The sequence below is a fragment of the Hemiscyllium ocellatum genome, chromosome 20 (assembly GCF_020745735.1).
Source record: "Hemiscyllium ocellatum isolate sHemOce1 chromosome 20, sHemOce1.pat.X.cur, whole genome shotgun sequence".
Classification (NCBI taxonomy): domain Eukaryota; kingdom Metazoa; phylum Chordata; class Chondrichthyes; order Orectolobiformes; family Hemiscylliidae; genus Hemiscyllium; species Hemiscyllium ocellatum.
The window spans coordinates 32593441-32612856 of NC_083420.1; the positions used below are offsets into that span (position 1 = coordinate 32593441).

The window sequence follows — 19416 nt, forward strand, 5'->3', positions numbered from 1 at the left end:
AGAACTAAGGGTCACAGTCTAAGAATAAGGAATAAGCTATTAAGGACTGAGATGAGGAAGACTTTCTTCAGAATTGTGGACCTATGGAATTCTCTCCCACGGAAGCTGTTAGTGCTAGTTCGTTAGATATATTCAAGAGGGAGCTGGACACGGCTCTTGTGGTTAAAGGGATCGAGGGCCATGGAGAGAAAGTGGATATGGGATACTGACATTTCATGATTGGCCATGCTCCTGTTGAATGATGTGCAGGTCTGAAGGGCTGAATGGCCTACTCCTGCACTATTTTCTATGATTTGTTATTTTCTAATACATAAATCTCAGCCTGAAGATCCCTTCATCATTAAACATTTATTTTGTAGGTATATATACCTTGATCACTCTTACTGACCTCCAGAAAGTCTGCAGTAGTGAGTACAGTGGGTTTTTTCTTGATTATGTTTTTGGAGATATGTCTTTTGACTAAACTTAAAATATAAGCCATAACTATTAACTTAACCTGGGGCAATGTTTTGTAGAAGGATAAGACGGTGTTATTTTCTGGATCTGTAGATTGTGAAGCAAAAATGGCCTTTAGTAGAGTGATATGTGCTGCTTGTCAGATGTGGGAGTTTAGAGTTTAAGGGTTACTGCAGATTATATCTGTAAATGCTGTTAGTTGTGAATCTTATCAGATTGAATGGATCAGTTAGAGAGACAGTTAGAAGCAATGAGGAATTTGCAACAGTATGTGATGAATGACAGTTATAGGAATGGGATAAAGTCTCAGATATAGTCACATGGATGGGGTAACTCCAGGAAAGGAAAGGGACGTAGGCAGGATGTGTGGGAGCATTCTGTGGCTATACCCATTTCAAACAAACATGCAATTTTGGAAAATGTAGGGTGTGATGGATTCTCAGGGGAACGTAACATGAACTGCCAAGTTTCTGGTATTGAGACTGCTCGAATGCAACAAGGAGTACGTCAGGTTCCAAGAGATCAGTTGTGTTCGGATATTCTCTACTCAGAGGTACAGACAGATGTTTCTGTGGCCAACAGCAAAAAATCAGAATGATGTGTTGCTTTCCTGATGCCAGGATCTAGAATATCTCGGAGGGCGCAGAATGTTCTCAAGGGGGAGAGGGGCCAGCAAGAGGCCACTGTCCACATTGGAACCAACGACATTGGAAGGGAAAAGGTTGAGATTCTGAAGGGAGATTAGAGAGTTAGGCAGGAATTTAAAAAGGAGGTCCTCAAGAGTAGTAATATCTGGAATACTAGGGAAATAAGGAAATAGTGATGGAAAAGGATAGACCAGATCTAAAAGTTGAAGTTCTAAATTGGAGGAAGGCCAATTTTGACAGTATTAGCCAAGAACTTCAAAAGTTGATTGGGGGCAGATGTTCGCAGATAAAGGGACGGCTGGAAAATGGGAAGCCTTCAGAAATGAGATAACAAGAATCCACAGAAAGTATATTCTTCTTAGTATTAAAGGAAAGGCTGGTAGATATCGGGAATGCTGGATGACTAAAGAAATTGAGGGTTTGGTTAAGAAAAAGGAAGCATATGTCAGGTATAGACAGGATAGATCGAGTGAATAGTTAGAGTATAAAGAAAGTAGGAGTATACTTGAGGGAAATCAGGAGGGCAAAGGGGGACATGAGATAACTTTGGCAAATAGAATTAAGGAGAATCCAAAGGTTTTTACAAATATATCAAGGACAAATGGGTAACTAGGGAGAGAATTGGGCCCATCAAAGATCAGCAAGGCGGACTTTGTGTGGAGCTGCAGAAAATGGGAGAGATACGAAACAAGTATTTTGCATCAGTATTTACTGTGGAAAAGGATATGGAAGATATAGCAAATAGCAAAATAGATGGTGACACGTTGCAAAATGTCCATGTTACAGAGGAGGAAGTGCTGAATGTCTTGAAACACATAAAGGTGGATAAATCCCCAGGACCTGATCAGGTGTTGCCTAGAACTCTGTGGGAAGCTTGAGAAGTGATTGCTGGGCCTCTTGCTGAGATATTTGTATCATCGATAGTCACAGGTGAGGTGCCGAAAGACTGGAGGTTGGCTAATGTGGTGCCAGTGTTTAAAAAGGGTGGTAAGGACAAACCATGGAACGATAGACCAGTGAGCCTGACGTCGGTGGTGGGCTAGTTGTTGGAGGGAATCCTGAGGGACAGGTTGTACATGTATTTGGAAAGGCAAGGACTGATTAGGGATAGTCAACATGGCTTTGTGTGTGGGAAATCATGTCTCTCAAACTTGATTTGAGTTTTTTTAAAGAAGTAACAAAGAGGATTGAGGCAGAGTGGTAGGTGTGATCTATTTGGACTTCAGTAAGACGTTCGACAAGGTTCCCCATGAGAGACTGGTTAGCAAAGTTAGATCTCATGGAATAAAGGGAGAACTAGCCATTTGGATACAGGACTGGCTCAAAGGTGGAAGACAGGGTAGTGGTGAAGGGTTGTTTTTCAGACTGGAGGCCTGTGACCAGTGGAGTGCCACAAGGATCAGTACTGGATCTTCTATTTTTTTGTCTTTTATGCTTGCATCCAAATCATTTATGTAAGAGGTACAGTCAGTAAGTTTGCAGATGACACCAAAATTGGGGGTGTACTGGACAACGAAGGAGGTGACCTCGGATTGCAACAGGATCTTGATCAGGTGAGCCAGTGGGTGGAGAAGTGCCAGATGGTGTTTAATTCAGATAAATGCAAGGTGCTGCATTTTGGGGAAGCAAATCTTAGCAGGACTGAAACACTTAATGGTAAGGTCTTAGAGTTTTGTTGAACAAAGAAACCTTGGAGTGCAGGTTATAGCTCCTTGAAAGTGGAGTCACAGGTAGATAGGATAGTGAAGGCGGCGTTTGGTATGCTTTCTTTTATTAGTCAGAGTATTGAGTACAGAAGTTGGGAGGTCATGTTGCAGTTGTACAGGACATTGGTTAGGCTACTGTTGGAATATTGTGTGCAGTTCTGGTCTCCTTCCTATCGGAAAGATGATGTGAAACTTGAAAGGGTTCAGAAAAGATTTACAAGGATGTTGCCAGGGTTGTAGGATTTGAGCTATGGGGAGAGTCTGAACAGGCTCGGGCTGTTTTCCCTGGAGCGTTGGAGGCTGAGGGGTGACCTTATAGAGGTTTACAAAATCATAAGGGACATGGAATAAATAGACAAGTCTTTTCCCTGGGGTTGGAGAGTCCAGAACTAGAGGGCATAGGTTTAGGGTGAGAGGGGAAAGATATAAAAGGGACCTAAGGAGCAACTTTTTCACGCAGGGGATATTATGTGTATGGAATGAGCTGCCAGAGGAAGTGGTGGAGGTTGGTACAATTGCAACTTTAAAAGTTATCTGGATGGCTATCTGAATAGGAAGGGCTTGGAGGGATATGGGCCGGGTGCTGGCAGGTGGGTCAAGGATGAGTTGGGATATCTGGTCGGCATGGACGGGTTGGACCAAAGGGTCTGTTTCCGTGCTGTACAGCTCGATGATTCAATGACCGTGTTTTCTTGTTAGATTTCGGGGATGTCATTTTTCAATTCTACTGTGAAAGAATGGCTGCTCCTAGCCTTTCATCCAAGGCTACAATGGCTCTTGCTGATCTTCTCCTTTGTCGGTGTCAAATTGCAAACTAACTCAGCATCATTATTTTTTATTTTTAATGTTTATTTGATTAAATTTGCATAAAGTTAAATGGCAAGAGAACCAGAGTTGAGGTGAGACTGATTCCTCTTGACACAAAAGCAGCATTTGAGTGTTATCAAAGTGCCTTAGCAAAGCTGAATTGTGAGAGAACTAATTCAGGAAGAGAATTATACTTCACACTAAAGATGGTTGCAGTTGTTGGAAGTCAATTATCTCTTCTATGGACATTGTTACAGGAGTTCCTCCGTGTAGTGTCCTCAGCACAACCATCCTCAACTGCTTCATCAATGACCCTTCATTTATGAGGGAAGAAGTGGGGGGGTATTCACTGATTAAAATCACAATATTCAACACCATTGTCACTTCTTAAAAAATGAAAGCAGTTTGTGTCCAAATGCAGCAATATCTGGACAGCATCCAGGCTTGGAGTGACAAATGGCTGCTAATGCTTGTCACTAGCACCAGGTGATTCTCAAGAGAGGATCGAACTGTCATCCCTTTTATATTCAATGATGCTACTGTCACTGAATCCCCATATTATCAACATTCTGACGATTACCATTAACCAGAAATTGAACTGAAGCAGCGATACTAATGCTATTGCTATTAGTGTGGGACAGGTGGTAACTTGACCATCTGTCTCCCCATGCCTGTCCACCATAAAGAAGGCAGAAGTCAGGTATATGATAGAATACTATCCACTTACCTGGATGAACTCCGACACCACCCAGGACAAAGCAGCCTGTTTGATTGACACCCCATCTACCACCTTCAAAATTTGCTCCTTTTGCCACCAACACAGAATCAAAAGTATGTGCCATGTACAAGATGCACTGCAGTGACACCAAGGCTCATCTTGCAGCATTTTCTAAGCACATCACCTCTACCAGCTGGAAGCTCAAGAACACGATGCCTGGGAACACCACCACCTCCAAGTTCTTCTCCAAGCCACATTTACTATCCATCGTGATGTGAAAATGTATTGTTGTTCCCTCACAATCACATGGCCGAAATCATGGAACTCCCTTCTTCACAGGCATGCAGCAGTTAAAGAAGGAAGCTTATCACTCTGTTCTCAGGGGCACTGTGACATCCATATCCTGTGAACATTATTTTTGAAAAACTTTAACTGTCAACCTTAGATAATATTTAAACATTTTTGTTTTGGTTACATTTCAAAGAAAATAGAATCTTTAAGGAATCCTAGTGAAAGTAAACTCCTTTTATATGTATATGACATTCTGTAGCAATGAAAATATACAGTTGGAAAATGGTGACGGTTTTGGAGTATCAGAGCTTAGGTTTGTAAGTATTTGAATCAAATTCCAGGGGATTTTGAAAGCAAACTGTGCCTTCTTGTCAGAACTTTGGATCTGAAAATGTGTTGCTGGAAAAGCGCAGCAGGTCAGGCAGCATCTAAGGAGCAGGAGACCTTCTTCAGGAATGAAGAAGGGCTCATGCCCGAAACATCGACTCTCCTGCTCCTTGGATGCTACCTGACCTGCTGCACTTTTCCAGCAACACACCTTTTCAGCTCTGATCTCCAGCATCTGCAGTCCTCACTTTCTCCTAGAACTTTGGATCTGTTGACTTTAGTTGTGTGCTATTTTGTTTTCTACAGTCTTTTTCTATGTTTGGGGTGCACTTTGTCCAGGGTGTGTTTGAAAAGACATGTTTTTAAGTTGGTTTCATTGCTGAAGGAGCAAATAAATACTAATTTAAAACTGAAAATGTGACTTTGTTTACATCCTTAGCACATTTTGAAGCTTTACAGAGCCAATTGTTACCTTTTACATATTGTCACCTTTGTTTTGTAGTCAAACACAGTAATTATTTACTGCATAGATAGGACCAGCAACAATATAGTCATGCTGAAAACGTTTTGTTTGATTTACTCATGGGAGTTTGACATTGCTGGTTGGTCCAGCATTTATTGCACATTTCTTGTTGCCCTTGAAAAGGTGAGCTGCTGCCTTGAGCCGATGCAGTCCATTTGCTGTAGGTAAAACCATAATGATAAGGAGAGAGTTGCAGGATTTTGACCCAGTGACAGTAAAGGAAGGGTAATATATTTACAAGTCAGAATGGTAAGTGTCTTGGAGAGGAACTTGTAAGTGGTGATGTTCTTGTGTATCTGCTACTCTTGACCTTCAAAATGATGGTGTGGGTTTGGAAGGAGGCCTTTCTAGTGTTGTAAATGGTGAACACTGCCACAGAGGATCAGTGGTGAGATATAAAAACTGGATTTAAATTGAAAATGGCAAACTGCAGGCCACTAATTCTGATATCAGTCATTGGGATTGAGAGAGCCATTTATCAAGGAATTAATAACAATCTGCTTAAATCATAATATGATCAGACAAAGTCAGCATGGTTTTATGAAAGGGACAATTTTGAGTTCTTTTGGGATATAACTATTTGGATAGTTCTTGAGGAATCAAGATGGCAGGCTGACTAGTGGAGTGTTACAAGGATCACTCCTGTGTCTCAGCTATTTACTTTGTGTTTGTATGTCTAAATCATTAATGTAGATTGTAATGTATATAATTTTGTACCATCAGCAAAGGTCAGGAAGTTATCAAGAGGGCACAGATGCTGCAATGATTAAGTGGGCAGCAAAATGGCAGGTGAAATGGGGAGGTATGAATATATTCGCATTGATTATAAAAACGGAATAGAGAAATTTGTTTTCAAGCACGAGGCATCAGGGACACTTGGGTGCACATATACAAGGAACACAAATTTAGCATGTAAAATCAGCAATTAACGGCAGTTATTCCTTTTAATGGAAGGGGGTTGAAGTACAAGAATTAAGTCTTGCTATGATTATACAGGGCTTTGTTTTGATCATCTTAATTTAAATTGTGCTTATCCTGGAGGCAGTATGGCAAAGATTGGGTAGTTCTTTCAGGACAAGAACAATGATGACAGATTGAGAAAATCTGGCCTGTATTCTCAAGTGCTGGATGAGAAAGATGCTGGATCAATCATTTTAGAATTGAGAGGATGAGAAATTTCTTCACTGAAAGGTTTGTGCATCTTTGGAATTCAGTGTCCCAAAAGGTGGTTGATGCCCCGTTACTCGCTAGTTTTTTTAAAGCTAGGTTATCTCACAGGTTTTTGGTGTATCTGGGAATCCAAGCATGAGAAGAAGGTGGGAAAGTGGTATTCGATCTCCAACTTAGCTGTGATCATATGAATTGACCAGATTCCCTGTGGGAAAAATTGGCTGTATGAAAAATGCAAAGAGGCTGTAAAACCACTTAGATAATTTAAATTAATTGGAATGACTGTGATAGGTGGATTATAAAGTGAAGAATTATGAAATTCACAATTTGGAAGGTGAAATAAATGAGCTGAATTTTTTTATTGATACGAGACTAGGAAATTTGTGTTCAAAGAAGTGGACATCTTTGGCGTGAGTCAAAGTTAACATGCAGCTACACATGTAGGAAAGCAAATGGTATGTTTCTTTCATACAAAGAAACTTTAGTATAAAAGTAAAGAAGTCCTTGTACAATTGTACGGGGCCTTTATTGATCCAGACCTAAATACATTTTGCAGTTTTGACTTCCTTTTCCCATGAAAGAGTACAATAGCCTCGGAAGGTTTATAATAATGTGTCATAAGATTGATTCTTGGAATCGAGAGACTATTGTACGAGCAAAGTTTGGGTTAGATTGTATTCCTCTGAATTAAGCAGAGTGAAAGACCGCATCATTGAAATCTGGAAAAAATAGAGGTTTGACAGTGTAATTGTTGAAAGTATGTTTGTCCCAGCTGGGGATTTTGGAATACGAAGTATTGGAATATGGGATCAATCATTCAAGAATGAGATGAGAAATGTCTTCATTCAGTATTCTAGTCCCTTGGAACTTTCTGCATCAGAGACTGCACATACTCAATCATTATGTATTCAAGTCTGAAATCAACTTTTTTAATGTTAAGAGAATTGAGGCATAAAGGATCATGTGGACAACGTAACTGAGGTTAAAAAAGAAATGGGCTATGATCTTAGTGAATTGTGGAGCAAACTTGAGGGATTAATAGCCTAGCTTTGCTCCTCTTAATTTTTTGTTGTAAATGACAAGGGCATGTATGACTTTGAGAGTGTTTTACTTTAACAGCACAGCAACTTCATGAAAGAAGTAACATTCTAACAAGCAATCAATTTTTGTCAGAACTTCCAACATTTGATGTCAGCCACTGTCCTGATTTGTTTTCAGGATGTGATACTGCATTACGATGAGGCCAAACAAATAAATCATCAACAAATCACATTTGCTCTCAATTCCTATGGAACTAAATTTCCATTTGTCCCACAATTAATATTGGTTTTGTGGGGAGAGGTAAAAGGAGGGAAGTGGAAAGAAAGCAAGGAACAAGCTGGCATCCAGAGGCAAGGCACTTCTCCATTAGGGGGGAGGGACAGTCATCCAGAATCTCACTCTTTTGGGGCACTTTTATCCCATGATTACCACTCGTGCACTGAGAAGTAAAGGAATACTGGTGCACAGGAACCGTGGTTTTCTTTTTTCATCGCAACATAAACAGACTAAATTTTCTACAAAAACTGCCTCAAATTGCAAAGGATTTCCAGGATGTTGAACTCATTAATGTTTTGACTTCATCCTTCTGCAACTGCTCCTTAAAAATCCTCCAACTCAAATAAATTTCAACACCTCTTTTTAGTCCCGTCTACAACCGCTCCACGACGTGGATGCCATGCCTGCCTCTACCTGCCGATGCACAGCAGCTTCCCTCCATGATTGCGACCCTGAAACACAGGACCTCAAAGTATCCTTCGTGCACAAAGGCTGCCAGCACAGTAAGTCTATAAATTACAAGTCTGTACTTATTGCCTTATCAATGCAAGTCATGCAGACAGACAGGATTCTAGACAAGTATCTTATATTCATTTACCTAATTTGTCCAAAAATATTGTAAAAATATGTCACAGGACAGTGGAATGTGAATCAGGATAATTAACAACTTTTTAAATGTAGATCAACACATGAAAGGATTCTGGTTTGTAATAGGATTATTTTAGTTTTAAGAGCTGTAAAGAGAATCTTGCATCCTTTTCAAAATAGGTGATTAACAGAAGGTAGCTTTTTCAAATCTCACTCAAGATGTGGGTGTCACTGGCTGGACTAGCATTTATTGCCCATCCCAATATGCCATTGAAGGTGAGAGTGAGCTACCACATTGAACTGCTGCAGTCTGTGGTGGGTAGGCATACCCACAGTGCTGTTGGAAATTCTAGGATAGTAGGAGCAAGTCCATAACATAATGGGCTTGATAAACTGAATACCTGTGCTTGGCCCAGATTTTATTCTCATTTATCACATTCTTGTTGACTCTTTGGTGGACATCATTCATTTAAGATATCTTTCCCTGTCCAGCTGCTCGAGTAATGCTGTCTGGGTGGGCTCATTTAATGCTCAAAGCTGCTGCAATGATTTAACCAGTTCACATTTTCCTGATTAATTTGGAAATGAATTATTTTGCAATATAGATGATTCTTGCCCAAAATTTCATTTCATTAACAACTATTACAATCATACTGATCTTGTAAAATACTTGAGCAGAATAATTAAATGAAGTCTGTTTGTTACACATCATCAATATATCTTTCTAGTAAAACTTTTCACAAATTGCAATATTAACTCCCTTTAAACTTTTTTTTAAAAATCTGCTTGTGCAATTATTTACAGATGAGTACCAGATTAATAGATTCAAGACTGGTTTTGTCATTGAAAAGTACTAATGTCTCAATGATAGCCTATTGATATCATTAAGCTCTCAGGAAAAAGAGGCTTGAAATGCTAAATTGGAATAACTTTGATATGCCTGATTTCTATAATGTATGATGATCTGAGTTTTCAAAAAAAAATCCAATAATTTGAATTCAGTAACATAACTAACATATAAGTCAGTTTTTAATGCTAAAATAATTTTGCATTATCTAATTTAATTCGATCAATTTTGAGTTAAGAGGAGCAGACTGGAGAAAAGTGCCAAGTGCTTCACAACTGGAGTCAGACTTGAGCCGAAGCATGAAACAAATCAATTGAAAGCATGGTCAAAAAGCTCAGTTTACAGTAAATTTTGAAGATGACTTGTCATAAGGTAACAAGCTTGAGGTGGAGAGTTGAAGGAAGAAAATGGGGCTTCACTACCAACATTACAGCATGGAGTTCAGAGAGCGAACATATGAAACAAATTTTTTTTCTAATTTTCAATAACCGAATGCTGTAAACAAACTGGTATAACAGCAACTGAAAAGCGTGAAATAGAGTTGCATTTTTATAATTCAGGACATTCCAAAGTGCTTCATAGCTAGACCAGTACTTTCAAAATGTAATTTCTATTGTAATGTAGGAACACCTACAGGTTGATTTGTGCACAGCACAGTTCCCAAAACAGGAAAGAGATTGATTATGTTAAGTTTGGAGCATTCCTCCAGTACAGAAGTAACTTAACTGTTCAAATGTTTAGGTTTTTGATTTCAGAGATGAGCGAAGAGCATTTTGACTAGGTAGCAAGAATGTCTTGACTCGAGTCCAAGCTGATATCTAATATGTTCATGTTTCACAATAGATCCACACGTAAAATGTTAGTCTAAGCCTGAGACTGCATTTAAAAGTGAGACTGTATTCCATTGGTTGTAAAGTAGTGTGTGGTATCCTGAGGATGTGCTGAGGTGCTATATCTTTATTATAGAAATATGTTGGTTTTTTTTTATTATCTTCAATTTTCATATTCAGAGCATTGGTTTTTCCTTTTACCTCCAATTTTATAAATGATAGCCAAATTTTACAATGTTTTTCAATGTCCTCTCAGGAGGATGCTTTAAGCAAAAAGTATGCTTTTCTCATTTCAATTTTAAAATGCTGTAATTTAGGTGGAAATTAAATTCTTAAGCAGAGTGGATTAACATGAAGTAGCACAGCTAGGATTCCAATTTTTGGGCAAGTTCATTTCCCTGTTATGTTGAGTGGAACTTGTAGAATGTTTTTGCATCTGTAAACAACCATATTGTCCTCTTGTACTTGTACATACCTAAACTGTTCTTTTGTGGATTTCTGATTTCTCTTTTTGGTAACTTAGCTTCTCATAAGGAAAACTCACTGTAATGCTTCCCCACAGTTAAACCTTGTTGATTTGTATTTAGGTACTATATGCAAGTTGCTTTCCCTCTCAGTATACCTATGTAAGAAGCATATTGCATTTCAGAATATTTTAATTACACTAATCTATGCAAGTGTCTCCTCATTCATGTGGCATGAAATGTACAAAGTGTACATCGCCTCTTTTACAGACATGAACCTTTTATTGGCCAGTGCAGTTGGCTTTGATTCGTTCATTCCTGGTATTTGTACAATATTTGAGAAATTCTCGATGGGTTTGATACATTTGGAAATAAAACAGCGTCTAGTTTATAGTGCATTTTGTCAGATTATTTTGTAAATTGATTCAATTGTACAGAATTTCTTTTTCTTTCTCCAACAGGAACAGTTTCTAGTCCCTGATCACACAATCAAAGACATCAGTGGTGCTTCCTTCGCAGGCTTCTATTATATTTGCTTCCAAAAATCCACAGCTTCAATAGAAGGCTACTATTACCACAGAAGTTCAGAATGGTGAGAGCAACTAGACATTTCAATTTGAATGAATATTGGCACTTTCACCCAGGATTATGAAAATAATCAATATATTGAATTTTTATTCTAATATATCCCATTGTGTGTGAATGTCAGGAAGGAGGAGGCTATGAGCCACTTGAGTCTATTCCAGCGTTGAATTTTACATGGCTGATTTGTATCTCAAATTGTAATTTAGCCAGTTTTTTCTTTCTTCTGTGTCCTCTGACGTTACCTGATGGAAGTCCATGATCTCTGTTTAGAGAATTCCAATAACCCCTAGACTGTACCATTTTTGGGAAGTGAATTCCAGAATTCAATTATGTCTCATTAATTATTAATTATTTATTAACTATTTGAGATTATTCCGTATTTTGAATTAACACCAGAAGAAAAAATTTCTCTGCATTTGTTGTCAAACCCTTTTTAGTTTTCAGATTAGGTTACAATTGGATCACTCTCTCAAATTTCTAAAACCTTTTATCCCAACCTTCCCAAGAACAGTGGTCAACACATCATTAAACTTTGTTTTTCATTTTTACCTGCTGAATTTTAGAGAATTGTGTGCATGGATCCCCAAAATTGATTTGATCTTCAGCAGCACTTATCATTATTTAAAGAAATACTTTTGTCTTGGATCCAAAATGGATATCCTTGTTCTTCTCCACATTTGAAATCCAACAATTATAGAATGATATATTTCAGAAGGAGGTCAATTGGCCCATTGTGTCTGTGTCAGCAGTTTGGAAGAGCTATCCAATTTAGATTAGATTACTTAGTGTGGAAACAGGCCCTTCGGCCCAACAAGTCCATACCGACCCGCCGAAGCGCAACCCACCCATACCCCTACATTTACCCCTTACCTAACACTACGGGCAATTTAGCATGGCCAATTCACCTGACCCGCACATCTTTAGACTGTGGGAGGAAACTGGAGCACCCGGCGGAAACCCACGCAGACACGGGGAGAATGTACAATCTTCCATCCAGCTTATTCTTTTCACCTTTCTGTATTTTCCTGTAACTTCCAGCTCGCATTCTATTAAACTTTGTATAATTCGTGCACTTGTAGACAAGTATTGAAAGGATCATCCTTCACCATTTCCACCATCTCCTGCAAGATGCTGCTACCCACACACCATCCCTTCACTGTCAGCATTCTGTGAGGAATATTCCCTCCACCTTGGTCTACTCCTCTATCACTCCCAATGCATTACTCCTCTGTGGCACCTTCCCAAGCAATCAAAGATGATGTCACACTCGTCTATTGACCACTTCATGTCCAAGGGTGAATCAGTGTTTCACTTGTGCTTTCCTGAATCTCATCTTCTGCATTTGCTCACATTGTAATCTCCTTTACATTGTCAAGACTAAACACAGACTACCTGTACATGACTACTTTGCAGGACACTTCCACTCTGTCCATAGGAATGACCCTGACCATCTAGTTGCTTGCTGATTCAATAAAACACTTGGTTCTCTTGCTAAAATTCCTGTCTTGGATCTGTTGTGAAGTTCCAACGAAGCACAATGCAAGCTTGAGGAACAACACCACCTCCTTTTCCATTTAGGCATTTTACAGCCTCAAAGTCTCAGCATTGATTTCAATCACTTCAGAAATAACTACATCATGTCTGTTCTGTCTTTCTTCGAATCTTCATGTCCTCCACAGCTTTGTTTGTGTCTTGTTTATACTTAATAGGACCAATTCTTCATCCTTCATGTCTTAATTTACACCCATTTCAATTTTTTTACCACCACTAACGTCCCCTTTATTTTGGCAGTGGCCTCTGTATTTGTCAAAAGTATATAAAAAAAAAAATCATTTCTCAACACCTATTCTGAAAAAAGGACGTATTGGACTCAAGGTAATTCTGTTCTCCACAAGTGCTGCTAGACATGCTTAGTTTCTCAAGTGTTTTCTGTTTGTTTCTGATTTCTAGCATCCACAGTATTTTACATTTGTTCCCTAAATTACACAATTTGATATATTCCTTCATTCAGAATACTTTCTACATCCTAATCAATTTCCAAGCTATTTATATTGCATCCTAGTACAGTATCATGGATATCTTTGTATTTGGCAAACGGTTGATAAATCAGTCAGATGTTGCAGTCAGTATCATTCTGATAACTTGACGTGGGATGAGGTGCTGCAGGTATATTTCAATTGCTCTGAAGTCTATTCGTTAGCAGTTTGTAAGCCCTGGACAACTCCTGGTAGCAGGTGCAGGAGAGTCCAGAAGAGGATTATATGCAGAGAAAGTGGGGAAGAAAAGATTTGTGGGATTTCGTTTTGGTCTTATTGAGGTGGAACCTATAAAAGCCATATAAATCAAGGCATATCAGCATATTAGTCAATTGGATAACTTGGTCATGCTATTGGGCAGGGTTTAACCTAACTTGGCATGGAGATGGAAACCTGATTGTAGATTTGGAAAGAAGCAAAGCAAATCTAGAAGTTGAACACAAAACTAGTAAATGTGAAGGTAGAGGAAGTGAGGGCTGGAGAATTAACCACAAAGAAAGTGAATGAGGCAGATAAATGAAGGGCATGGGTAGAAACTTGAAAATATTTAATGGTTATTACTGAGACATCATTTTAAAATGGCAAGAATGGGAAACCATTGATTCTGCAGTTTGCAAATGAGTTAGAAGCAGGCTTAAGTGGAGGAGTGAAGTACAGGCTAAGGAAAGAATTACAGCAATGAAGACATAATATGTGAGAAAAGGAACAAAAATGTGGACGTGCTAGTGTTAGGCGAGGGCAGACAAAGACCGAAGTCATGCGATACCGGGATATACTCCAACAGATTTTTTTTAAAATTACAAGCTTTTGGAACGCTGTTCCTTCATCACTTCACCTAAGGAAGCCTGTGATTTCAAATAAATCTGTTAGACTGTAACCTGGTGTTATGTGACTTCTGGATCTATGAGAAGGATCAGTAAATGAAGCTATACAGATTGACATTCTCTCTTTTCATATTCTTCAACCTATAGTGCACTTTAGACCCTCCAAGCAATCAGATTTAATTCCAAAGACAGTGGAAGATTTCTGAAATGCAAAACAATGTGGTATTGATACAGGATTTCAATTACCCAAATATTAATGAGATGAAGTAGCATAATTGAGCACAGAATTTTTAATGAATTAGAATTCATTTAGTCTGTTGTATCAAGTCCAACAAGAGAAGTTATTTACTAAGACATAAAGGAAAAAGCTAGAAAGTAAATGGAAGGGGTATTGTTGGGGCAGCACTTTGTTAGCAGTGATCGTAGCTGTCGGCACATTTAAAAAGACAAAGATCAGGAATAAGTCGGGGAAGGTATATTTTACTAAGCTGAAGTGTGACTTTGCAAAAGTAGACTGGAAACGGGTAGTTGAAGGTGAATCATCCTCAGTAATGAGGGGATTCAATGAGGAGATGTGGGAGGATTCAAAGGAAATATGTTCCCTTAAAAGAAAAAGGTAACTTTGAAGTCAACAGCCTCTTTGTCAAAGAGTGTACTGGGGAAAATGTATCTAATGTTGAGAGCTTAAAATTTTGGAATATAGAAAGTAGAGGAGTAAAATTGAAAAGAAAATTTGAAAAGCAAAGTGAGGGCATGAAAATACTGGCAAATAAGATCAAAGAAAACAAAATCTTTTGAAGCATCTAAAAAGCGAGAGAATAGCTACAGAGAGAAACTCTCACGACTACAAAGAGAAGCAGTAGATGTTTCTTAATTCATATTTTACGTCTCTTCAAAAAAGATGTTTTAGTTGTGAAATATTGAATGGGATAAATGATACCTCTTTATAACTATTTTTTAAGGGTTTTTATCATTTTTGAAAGTAGACAAATTGCCAGATTAAGCTGATGCATATCCTGGGCCATTTAAAGAAGAAAAAGTAATGTTGTTAACCATTATTTTACAATCCTTTCTGGCCATAGGCATGGAAGAATATCAACTTTGTTTAAAGAAGGAGGAAGAGAATAAGTAATTACAGTCCAGTCAACCTAACCTTGGTAGTGGGGAAAATAAAATGTTCTGAAGGGCAGTGTTAATCATTTGGAAAAAAACTGATTAATCAAATAATCAGTGTTAATTTCTTAATAGAAGTTTATCTGACCCATTTTTATTTGAATTATAAGGAGGTAATGAGGATAATAAATGTGCATAACACGTTTTGTTGTGGTCTACATCGATTTTAGCAAAACTTTTGACAAGGTCCCACTTAAACTCATCACAAAAAAAGTCCAAAGGGTTCAAGGAAATGTGACTGGATCCAATTGGGAGCAAAGGATTATAGTTATTGTGTGTATTTTGTCTGAAAGGCTGTTTCCAGTGGATGCCCTGAGTTCAGTGTTGCGTATCTTGATTTTCATCCAAAAGACAGTGGTTATGATCTGAAGTTGTTGAACACAGATTTTCATCTAGAAATTGTTTGGTTGAAAGATGTGCTGTTCTTCAAGCTCGAGTTCAGTTTTGATGGAGCAGTTGTTGAGACAAAGGTGGAAAAGCTAGAAGTGGGATCATGAAAACAAAAAGAATTAAAATGATAGGAGACCAGAAACTCTAGGGGTCAGACTTTCAGACTTGCAAACTGAACAAAGTTCACTAAGCAACTTATTTAATTCCAGTGATGCTGCCATACTTGCTGAGTTGTCCTACATTTTCTTTGTATTTCAGATTTCCAGAATCTACAATACTTCTAAAGTTTGTTAGATATAGATTACTTGTTACAGATGTGTTGATTTTCTGTTCAACTCATTTTTTCAAATGCTCACTCACTTGTTCAAAACTGGTTCTGGTAACTTCTCCATAAATGAAGTCAGTGTGGTATGCCTGTAATTTCCTACTTCATCCCCAACTGTTTCTTATTGAAGTGACTTTAACCTTTTTTGCAAACAAAACCAATGATAATCTGTCGGAGCTGGATTGCACAGCATTCCAGAATACAGTGCAGTTGTACCATGTAGTCTTAAAAATTAGTCCCTGCATATTTAATACATTCTTTATATATTGTTGCTATATTTAGAATACTACATTCTCTAACTTACTACTCCTAGGTTTAAAATTTTATTTTGACAATTTCTAGCATACTAAAACATTATTATTTGAAACATTTGATAGTGTTAAAAGGTTTGGAACATTGATTTTAAAACTGGGTTTTTAAAGAAAAGTTACATTGGTCAAGAGTTCAATTTTTCCTTACCTGTTCCATGTGAAGATTGTCAATGCCCACTCAAATCTCAATCTCTGGGACTTTGCTCAAATGTAAACACTGAGACTGCACAATTAAACTGTACAGAGGGAGAAGGACCCCACTTATGAGCTTAATGTTCTCTTAACTCCGTTACATACATGGTGTTTAAGTCACAGAATAGTAAGCTCTTAGTCATGCATACCAGTTATTGGTTGGTTTGTTTGTTTTATTATACAAGTATAAGATTGAACCTTGAAGTCTTAATTAAAGTATTTTGTTCTGTCCAACAGGTACCAGTCTTTAAACCTGACACATGTCCCTGAACACAGCACCCCCATCTATGAGTTCCGGTGATATTCATCAATACAACCCTCCTCAGACAGTTGGGGAGAGGGGGCGTAAGCAGATGGTGAAACTGTTTAGGGGGAAGAACGTAAGAGAAACAAAAGTGTTCTGTAACAATGAGAACAATTACTGTTTTCTCTGCTGCTGACAGACTGACCACAACACAATGAGGAGCTCGAGCATCAATAATCTAATCCAAGTGCATGACTGTTGGAGCTTGTTTTCACCGAGGGGGGGGAGAAAAAACTCATTTTAATCTCATTTTTAATGCTAATTTAAACTGCACTTACTGATTTTTAATTTTGGTGTCTGATTTAAATTCTTTTCGTAGTTCTAACTTTGTTGTACAAGAACTAATGTGCCAATAGCACAAGAGCTGTGTGCTATTGTTTTGTTTTTGTTTTGTTTCCCCTTTTTGCTGTTGCTATTTTTATACATTGCTAATCAAGCTTGGATTCTTTAGATGGTCTTTTTAATCTACTCTACTGGTGCTGTTGCACATGTTCTGTGCTAGGTTTTTATGGGAGAACAGAAGTGGCCTTATCCTAACAGCAGCAGATGTTTTAGATACCACAAAACAGTATTGGAGGAGAGAAGTTAAATACTCTAAACAAATAACTGAATTCTGTAAGACTCAAGTTGTATAGGGAATTTCTGAAGTGATAGATATTGGATACCTGGCAATATGTTATTTAGGCTTGTGACCTAATTGGGAAACTGAGGTTTAAACCAAACCCTTTGAAAGTAGTTGCCAGGCTGCAGGTTTGTAATTTCCTGCTAATGCATACTTCACATGGGGGGAGTTTAAGTTGTACTTTTTTGTGCATGTGGCAGGAGAGGGTGTTCCATTGTTGGTGCTAACCCAACTTTTCACAGAAGGAAACTGTGTGCCTTTCCTGATGTAATTCCGTCAGATTTATAGAAACATTGAACTTAACCTTATAATAGTGGGAAATTTCATGCACAGTATATTTCTCATTTTAAGGTTGAAGCCCATCTTGCCCCATCCCAGGAAAGCCTTTGTGCAGAGCATGTGCAAAGCATTGGGTTTTCAGGTTACATATGCACAAAAGATGAACAGAAAAAAAATTCACCTTAGATCTAGCTTTGGGTCTGACTATCCAGTTGATGATGGATGTTGCACTTAAATATTGGGTGGGGGAGAGGAAAAGAGGTTTCCAAATTGGACAACCTATTTAATATAATTTTTAAAATATAGATGTTTAAATTAAATTGGTGCAAAAACAATTTTCTTCTAGTTATGACTAGATACGCAGGATGTTAATGCCTACAGAGTTAAAAATGAAAATTTCCTGGACTAACCATTACACTTAGTGAAATTCTAGTTATGGCACTGAGTATTCAAATTAAATCTAACATCGAATGAAATGGGAAGGATTTCAATAAAAGTGAAATTATCATGCGACTTCAGGACATTTCAACATCCAAGGGAGGGGATGCCATTTCCTCTTCATGTAAAATCAAAGAAAAATTATTTTACAACCATTGTAAACCAATGATGTACAAAGGAATGTAATATCACCACTTGTACAAATTTATTGCACCGGCTTTTTTGTCCATTGTGACTTCTATAAAGATAACTAAATCCTGATAAATGCTTTACTGATTTGCCAAGAAGGATGCTATACCTGAATCAGGAGTACGTCTACTTTAGTGTGTGTGCCTATATGGCAGTGTATGTGTGTCCTGAATGAATTGAGAGTGAATGAGATGGAATTTCACCCTGGGATCAAGATTTTGCATTGTTTAGGTTTGCATTCTTTTAATTGAAATCTCTCCTTTAAAAAGAAAACGACTGAACAGACTCTAATACTGGAACCTACATCGAAAAGTGAGGGTGGTGTTTTGCTTTATCCTATTGCAACCGTTTTTGGAAAATAGGAACTTCTAATTTCACACAGGTCAAGAATTCCTTTTCTTCTGAATTGTACATTTTTTTGGAATTTCACTAAGTAAGCTAAAAGTCCATTTTTTTAATTTAAAACATGCAGGATGGATGGATGACTAGGGTGAAACAACTGAGTTTGACCTAATGACACTTGAAAGAGAGCAATGAACTAGTTTTGGAAATGAGTTGATTTTATTGTATAAATCAGAACATGGAAATGAAATGTTTTATTACATTGCATTGTTCATGAGACATCAGGAGCTTTAAGTTTCAGGTCTGTGGTGAAATAAGTGAGGGTACCACATGCAATAAAGTTCCTTGTGAAAGACTTTATGGAGTTTGAATTCTTTTATGCTCTTGTAAATGGAATTGAATATTACTTGAATGCATTTCAGGAAATGAAATTGGAATGTTTACAATATTAGCACATTAACTTTGGCAAAATATGAAACCATTAATTTTACTTAAAGATACGGTTAACTGTCTTCTATCCAGCAGGACAATCTTATCGATTTATCTACAGGCTCTCACTGAGCTGGAAGGTTCATTTTTAGATGTTTAGTCACCATACTAGCTAATATCTTCAGTGAGCCTCTGGATGAAGCATTGCTGATGATTCCTGCTTTCTATTATATGTTTGGATTGGCGATGTCATTTTCTGTTCTTTTTCTCAGGAGTTGGTAAATTG

General features: G+C 37.9%; 1 protein-coding gene across 2 annotated transcripts in view; it reads left to right on the forward strand.

Moving 5' to 3' along the window:
- The window catches only part of gid4 (GID complex subunit 4 homolog), a 50578-nt gene extending 31521 nt beyond the window's left edge, over positions 1-19057 (forward strand). Inside the window, exons 5-6 of one of the 2 annotated variants that reach the window (XM_060840258.1) lie at positions 11153-11283; positions 16765-19057. In XM_060840258.1, coding sequence (XP_060696241.1) covers positions 11153-11283; positions 16765-16828 — 195 coding nt within the window. In that variant the 3' untranslated portion in view covers positions 16829-19057. Of the gene's footprint in view, positions 1-8329; positions 8466-11152; positions 11284-16764 lie in introns of those variants that run through there. The other variant, XM_060840259.1, reaches the window with a different exon arrangement.
- The last annotated feature ends 359 nt before the right edge of the window (positions 19058-19416 follow it).